The sequence below is a fragment of the Henckelia pumila genome, chromosome 3 (genome assembly GCF_033568475.1).
Source record: "Henckelia pumila isolate YLH828 chromosome 3, ASM3356847v2, whole genome shotgun sequence".
Classification (NCBI taxonomy): Eukaryota; Viridiplantae; Streptophyta; class Magnoliopsida; order Lamiales; family Gesneriaceae; genus Henckelia; species Henckelia pumila.
The window spans coordinates 37,951,574-37,959,431 of record NC_133122.1 but is presented as its reverse complement, the minus strand read 5'-3'; the positions used below and the strand labels follow the sequence as shown (position 1 = coordinate 37,959,431).

At 35.6% G+C, this 7,858-nt stretch overlaps 1 protein-coding gene across 1 annotated transcript; it reads left to right on the top strand.

Annotated features, from left to right (window-relative positions):
- Positions 1–877: 877 nt before the first annotated feature.
- On the top strand, positions 878–1,897 carry LOC140888500 (uncharacterized). Its single transcript, XM_073296189.1, has one exon. It carries the CDS (start codon positions 878–880, stop codon positions 1,895–1,897), a length of 1,020 nt encoding a protein of 339 aa, XP_073152290.1.
- Positions 1,898–7,858: the final 5,961 nt, after the last annotated feature.

The window sequence follows — 7,858 nt, the reverse complement described above, 5'->3', positions numbered from 1 at the left end:
AATCGATTTTACATATAATAGAAATATTGATTTACGTTTATGCCCTAACTAAAATATTATTTTTACTTGTTTTCTTGAGTAAAACAATTCTGGCGAAAATTGGATCACAAATTGGTGACGTAGAGGAAGTGGATGAAGGAGATAATGGTACTTTTCTGGGACGAGCTGTAAGAATTAAAGTCCGAATAAATATTTCCAAACCTTTGAAAAAATATGTGCGAGTTGGTATGGACGCAAGGGAAGATATTATCATTATTCTAACTTACGAGCGTCTTCCTGACTTTTGCTATCAATGTGGAATTCTTGGGCACTCCTTCAGGACGTGTACTAAATCTCTAAAGGCAGATCAGAAGATGGAATATGGCGCCTGGTTGAGGGCGCAACCATGTGGAATCCGAGCTCGGGGTAAACCTCTATCTCCAGATCTTCCTGGTCGGGGAGAATTACCGGATAGGGAGGTTGCAATTGGGTCTGAGGTTCAAGAAGGGGATTCATTTCAGGCTAACACAGGAATTATTATTGCTGAATCTGCAGTGGAGGCGAAGCCACTGGAGAGTAGTCAAAGGGGAGATCCTCAAGATGTAAATTTGAACATGGAGGATGGGGAAATCATGTCTATCAGTATGGATGAAGGAGAGCAGTTGCTGATACATAATTCATCGACATGGACCAGAAGAACAAGAGTTCCAGCTAACAAAAAGGATTCGAGGTTATCACCTAACAAGAAAAAGATGGGACAGAAAAGAGATGCAATTGAGGATATTGAGGAATTGTTCCAGGAGAGTGATCGTTTGGGTAAAAAGTTAGCTGTGGCAAATGAAGTTGCTGATTCTCTAATCTCAACGGCGGTGGTTGCGGTGCAACCCCGCCGATCGCTATGAGTTGCATTGTATGGAATGTTCGGGGGCTTGGAAACCAACGGGCATTCCGTGAATTGAAGCGGCTTATTGCCGATAAGAAACTCTCTCTCTTATTTCTATGTGAAACATGCAAGAGAGATATAGTTAATAATAACTGGGCTATTCTGCTTGGATTTAAAGGTTGTTTCTCAGTTGGTAGTAGGGGTTATAGTGGCGGGCTTGGCTTGTTGTGGAAGGAGCCGTTGGAGGTTACTATCAAGTCTTATTCTCAAGGCCATATAGATTGTATTGAGATTCACCTTCAAAAAATTTGGAGATTTACAGGTTTCTATGGTAACCCTGACTCTAGATTGCGATCTCAATCTTGGTCCCTCTTAGAAAGATTGGCTGGGATTCATGAATTCATTAACACTCCTTGGTTGATTGGCGGAGATTTTAATGAGATTTGTTTTGATAGTGAGAAAGTGGGTGGGAACAAGAGACCGGCTGTTCAAATGGAGAGGTTCAGAGATGTGTTAGATAATTGTAATCTGCAAAGTTACTACTGTGATGGGGATCAGTTTACGTGGGTTAATCGCAGGAAGGATGAAGAATTGATTTTTGAAAAGTTGGATAGATATGTTAGCTCTTTTGCGTGGCGGATACTATATCCTACGGCACGGTGTTACTCACTGGATTTTTATCACTCGGATCACAGACCATTACTTATGCAGCTTGGGTCAAACTCTATTTCACCCCTTGACAAAAACAAAATGCACGATAATATTTGCAGGTTCGAAGCTATGTGGGCAAGGGAGGAAGATTGTGAGAGGGTTATTGCTGCTTTTTGGAAAATTTCGAATGCTGGAGTCAGGGGAGTAGAGGAAAACATCAGGCAATGTGCTTCAGAGCTTAAGAAATGGGCTAATACTCGGTTTCGGTCTATTCCAAAGAGAATCAAATTTAAGAGAGAACAATTAGCAATGATTAGAACTCAAGAACATTGGAAAGCGGAAGTGGACAGAATTCGTGATTGGAGGATGAGGTTGAGGACTTGAGCATTCAAGAGGAGATTTATTGGAGACAACGGAATCATGCCGATTGGTTGGCAATGGGGGATAAAAACACTAAATTTTTTCACCGTCGAGCATCACAGAGAAAGACAAAGAATGCAATTACTGGATTAGTCTCTCATCAGGGCAATTTTATTACCGACCAAAGAGGTATGACAGATATCATCCTAGATTATTTTGGCAATCTATTCACCTCTTCAGCCCCGTCTTCTGAAATGATGTTGCCTGTGCTTAATTGCATTGAACCTTCTGTTTCGACTGCCATGAATATTTCTTTGGATGCACCATTTAACTCAGTGGATATCAAAACTGCATTGTTTGATATGAGTCCCGATAAAGCTCTGATGGTATGTCGACTCTTTTCTACCAGAAATATTCTCATATAATTGGTGATGTTGTGACAAAAGCCACCCTTGATATTCTCAATGAAGGTGCTCCGTTAGATTGCTGGAATACTACAATTATAACTCTCATTCCCAAAGTTCAAAATCCATTAATGCTGAAGGAATATCGCCCAATTAGCCTCTGCAATGTATGCTATAAAATTGTGGCACGTGCGCTGATTAATCGACTTCGGCCAATTATGACCAATATAATTGATGATTCGCAAAGTGCTTTTATCCCAGGGCGACTTATCACTGATAATGTAATTTTGGGATTTGAAACAATTCATTGGTTGAGAAGTCGGAAAAAAAGGTAAGGATGGTTATGCATCTTTGAAATTGGATATGAGCAAAGCTTATGATCGAGTGGAGTGGGGTTTTCTGGAATTCATCATGCGCAAAATGGGTTTTAGTGAAGGGTAGATTAGTAAAATTATGCGGTGTATTTCAAGTGTCAAATATTCTTTCTCCCTTAATCAACAAGTGGTGGGTAATCTTCAACCAGGCCGAGGTATTCGTCAGGGTGATCCTCTTTCCCCATTTTTGTTCGCCATTTGTGCCCAAGGATTCTCCGCTATGCTGTCCAAATTTCAGTCTCAAGGAGGTTTACAGGGTGTGAAAATTGCATCTTCATGTCCGTCATTGACTCACCTCTTTTTTGCAGATGATAGTCTAATATTTTTTAAAGCAAATAGTCAAAGCTGCAGAAGTGTGGTTGAGTGTTTGCGCTATTATGAAAGGGCTTCGGGGCAGGTAATTAATTTCGAGAAATCCGCTCTCTCTTTCTCGCCTAATACTGATTGTGAAATGATGGATTGGATAAAAAATGAACTTACTATCCCGGTTGTGCATGGGCATGAAGTGTATTTAGGACTGCCTACGTTTTCTATGCGTACTAAGAAGCCTCAATTTGAATATCTTGTAGAAAAAGTGGTCAGGCAGATTTCTAGTTGGGAAAGTAAATTTTTTTCAATGGGAGGGAAAGAAGTTTTAATTAAATCAATCTTGCAAGCAATACCAACTTATGCAATGTCTTGCTTTCGTATTCCGAAAGCTACCTGCGCTTCGATTGAGAAAGCTTGCGCTGATTTTTGGTGGGGGTCAGAGAGGGAGAAACGAAAAATGCATTGGACTACATGGGATTTTTTGTGTCTACCTAAATGTAAATGAGGGATGGGTTTTCGAAAACTTCAAGTTTTTAATAAAGCCCTCTTAGCAAAACAGGTGTGGAGGATTATCCAAAATCCATCATCTCTGGTAGCTCGTGTTCTTAAGGCGTGTTATTTTAAACACGGAGATATCATGAATGCAACTCTTGGAAGTAATCCTTCTTTTCTTTGGAGGTCGTTAAGATGGAGTAGGGATCTGTTGGAGCAAGGTTTACGCTGGCGAATTGGAGATGGCAATTCTGTAGACATTTGCAAAGATAAATGGATAGTGCCATTGGGAGAAAATCTTGAAAATTGGGGAGTTCAATTACCGGAGGGCTCCAAAGTCAGTCAATTAATTCACAATAACACATGGAATGTTTCAGCAATTCGAGGAGCTTTTGTACCATTTCTTGCTAAGGAGATACTCCAAATCCCATTGTCAAGGGATACCCATTTCGACGCTCGATTATGGAAATATGACGCTAAGGGCCATTACTCTGTTAAAAGTGGGTACAATCTGGGATTTGGACATGAGAATCCACATGATCACCTTTCAAATTCTGGAGTGATTTCAGGGTGGTGGAAATTTATTTGGTCGTTGTCGATTCCTCCGAAGATCAAAGTTTTTTGGTGGAAAGTTTTTCATGAAATTATACCGACTGAATCTAATTTACGACGACACCATGTTCCTGTTTTTGGCTTCTGTCGGTGGTGTGGAAATGAAGAGGAAACGACAAGTCATGCAATTTTTGAATGCCGATTTATTAAACACTTTTGGAGTAACAATGTGATTTGGAGGAGGCTAAAGCTCAATTTATTTTGTGGTGCCAAGGACGTATGTTTCAGATTACAACAGATGGATGAGAATGTTTTGATTGAGGAGTTTATGGTTAGAGCTTGGCAGATTTGGAATGAACGATGTCGTGCGATTCATTGTCAGGAAATTAAGGGGTTGAGTTTTTCTTTGCCCCAGCCAAACAAGATTATTGAAGAGTATAACAGATCCATATTGATCTCCTCAAACAAGATCAAAAGCGATCAGATCTCATCACCAAAGAAGTGGCAAATCCCTCCAGTAGACTGCCTCCGTTTGGATGTTGATGCTAGCTTTCTTGAGGAGTTTTCTCGTTGTGGAGTAGCGGGTGTTGTGCGAAACCATGTAGGTAATGTGGTGGCTGCATTTGGTAAGCAAATTTCTCATCCAGGATCAGTGATGCTAGGGGAATTGATTGCAATGAAAGAGGGATTGAAGATGGTAAAGGATCTGGAGCTCTCTAATATTTTGCTCTTTTCTGATGCACTTTTGGCGGTACAAGCAGTTACTTTGCCAAAGTGTGATCTGAGTTACGCAAGATTTTGTGTTTTGGAAGTTAAAGAGTTATTGTTAGAGCTCAATATTTCAATCTCACATGTTAGGAGATCGGCAAATATTGTTGCTCATTCGCTTTCTAAGTTTGCTTGTTCATTCTCTGCACCATTCTGTTGGTTGCCTGGGAATTTTCCTTCTTGGCTGTTAAATCTTGTACGGAACGATGTTTTTACTTGAAATAATATTACAAGATTTACTTATAAAAAAAAAAGAAGTGTAAATAAAAGGACAAAATTGTTATTTCACAATTGTAAAATTTTGACCTTTTATTCACACTTTTAAATAGGTATAGGTATAGATATAGATTTTTAAAAATTTTTGTGGAAAAAATATATTCATTTATCTATAAGAAAATAAAAAATAAAGTATTTTGATATTTTAATTTTTTTTTAAAACTGAATCCTTATCTAATATGCACATATTTTATTAATTTTGACATTATCATAATAATCGATTTTACATATAATAGAAATATTGATTTACGTTTATGCCCTAACTAAAATATTATTTTTACTTTTATAACCCTATATATTTTTATATGATTTTACTTATAGTGTAAATAAAAGGACAAAATTGTTATTTCACAATTGTAAAATTTTGACCTTTTATTCATACTTTTAAATAGGTATAGATATAGATAAAATATTATTTTTACTTTTATAACCCTATATATTTTTATATTATTTTAGTTATAGTGTAAATAAAAGGACAAAGTTGTTATTTCACAATTGTAAAATTTTGACCTTTTATTCACACTTTTAAATAGGTATAGATATAGATATAGAAGTGTAAATAAAAGGACAAAGTTGTTATTTCACAATTGTAAAATTTTGACCTTTTATTCACACTTTTAAATAGGTATAGAATAGATATAAATATAGATACAGATATAGATATAGATATAACCCTATATATTTTTATATGATTTTACTTATAGTGTAAATAAAAAGGACAAAGTTCTTATTTCACAATTGTAAAACTTTATCTTTTATTAACACTTTTAAATAGGTATAGATATAGATATAGATATAACCCTATATATTTTTATATGGTTTTACTTCTAGTGTAAATAAATGGACAAAGTTGTTATTTCACAATTGTAAAACTTTAACCTTTTATTCACACTTTTAAATATGTATATGTATATATATATATATGTATATGTATAAATATATATATAGATATAGATATAGATATAGATATAGATGTAAATAAAAGGACAAAGTTGTTATTTCACAATTGTAAAACTTTAACCTTTTATTCAACACTTTTAAATAGGTATAGATAGATATAGATATACTAAGATTATCTTTGTGTATTCTATTCATGTTTTAAATTATTATATTATTGTCATTGAAATTTATATACAAATATATAATGATTGTTTTCGTCATTTTGTATGGAGAGCCCCCGAGCATAACATTCTGGATCTACCCATGTATTCGATTAAACACACAGTTATACGTTATTCTTGAAATTATAACTTTATCTCGCGTTACTTTTGAAATTATAAAATAATTATACCTATTAATTATACAAAGAGTTATACTACATATGCACATTTGGTTACAATTTACACACACAATTACTCGTTATTTTTGAAATTACAAAATTAACTCACGTATACAAAAAGTGTACTACATATACACATTCGGGTTATGCGGTTTGTTTTAAGTTTGATTGTTGTCTTTAATATTTTATTATTGGCTTAAAATTTTAATAGACATTTGGATTGAGTTTTCTGTATCTTATTTTTTTTTAGCTTAAACATAAATATTGGCACTCGTCATGGGGATTTTTATCATTTTTTCTTGATAAATTTATCGATAAACATAATAGTTGCATAAAATAAATATGTGTGATCCAAACGTTTTTCTGATTCTCAATGTTAATTTTTCATTAGTCGGAAAATATTTGACTCTATTAACTGTCATAATAATAATTTAAACACATTTAAATATGGAGAGACTATTTTTTCGCCGAATAAGCTTGGTTAGCCTAATTGAATTGAGATTACACCACATCTAACTAAGATTTTCAGACGTAAATATTTCATGCGAGTCCATTGATCCAAGGGTTGTAATCAACTAGTCGAGTTACACCAATAAAGTTTAGACTCACCTGCTTAATCGATTGACGACCGTCAAATAAGTAGGTTATCAGATTTTAATGACTCTAACATATCATGTGGTAACCAATGCATTACAAAAATAATTAGGTTAGTTATGCATAAAATCTCATCACCATACATCATAAAAATATATATTTTTGGTATCCTTGCACTCGAGAACATGGATAAGTAAAATACTATGGTAGTGTTTGATAGCCTGGATTAGCTAAGGATTAGCTTGCTATCTAACGTTTGGTTGCATTTTTCACGGAAAGCGCTTATACCAAGGGCCCGGTACAATGGCACTGTAGCGACTGGAAAAGACGGTACTACTGTCAAGGCCTACTTTGTGTTATTGTTAAGCCCAAAGTGTACAGTGTCATGGACTAGAGACTTTTTTACCTTGCTACCCTTTGCCGTAAACTGTCTTTGCTCCGCCACTCGTTCTTCTCTTCCATTTTGGTCCCGCTTTGAATTTTACCATTTCAATCAACCAAGCCAATCAATTTACCCTTTTTCAAACCCAATTTTGAAATATAGAAGACTGGATTCTCAACTTTGATGTTTCAACCGAGCCAATCAATTTGCTTTTTTTCATAACCAAATTTAAAACCCAGAAGGCTAGATTCTCAAATTTAATGCTTCAACCGAGCCGGTGTATGCATCGAATTTCTTCAAATATACGAGAAAAATGGGAGAACAAAGGTAGTAGTGTAGTCGCGATCTCAGATTTCGAACAAAAAGACGAAGAAATATTTTGGTTCGTAGATGCTCGACGAGAAGGAAAAATACGTACCGGTTCTTCACCACCAGATCTAGAACCTATGTTTTGAGATGGATTCTTCGTCACGGCCCAGATCTAAGATTTCGTACAATGTTCCCGAAGCTTTGATTTTCTTAGATTGAAGATGCAAGGGCAAGACATAGATAGAC

Excerpts from the sequence above, each read along its gene's own strand:
- LOC140888500 (XM_073296189.1), top strand. The coding sequence starts at position 878 with ATGAGTTGCATTGTATGGAATGTTCGGGGGCTTGGAAACCAACGGGCA.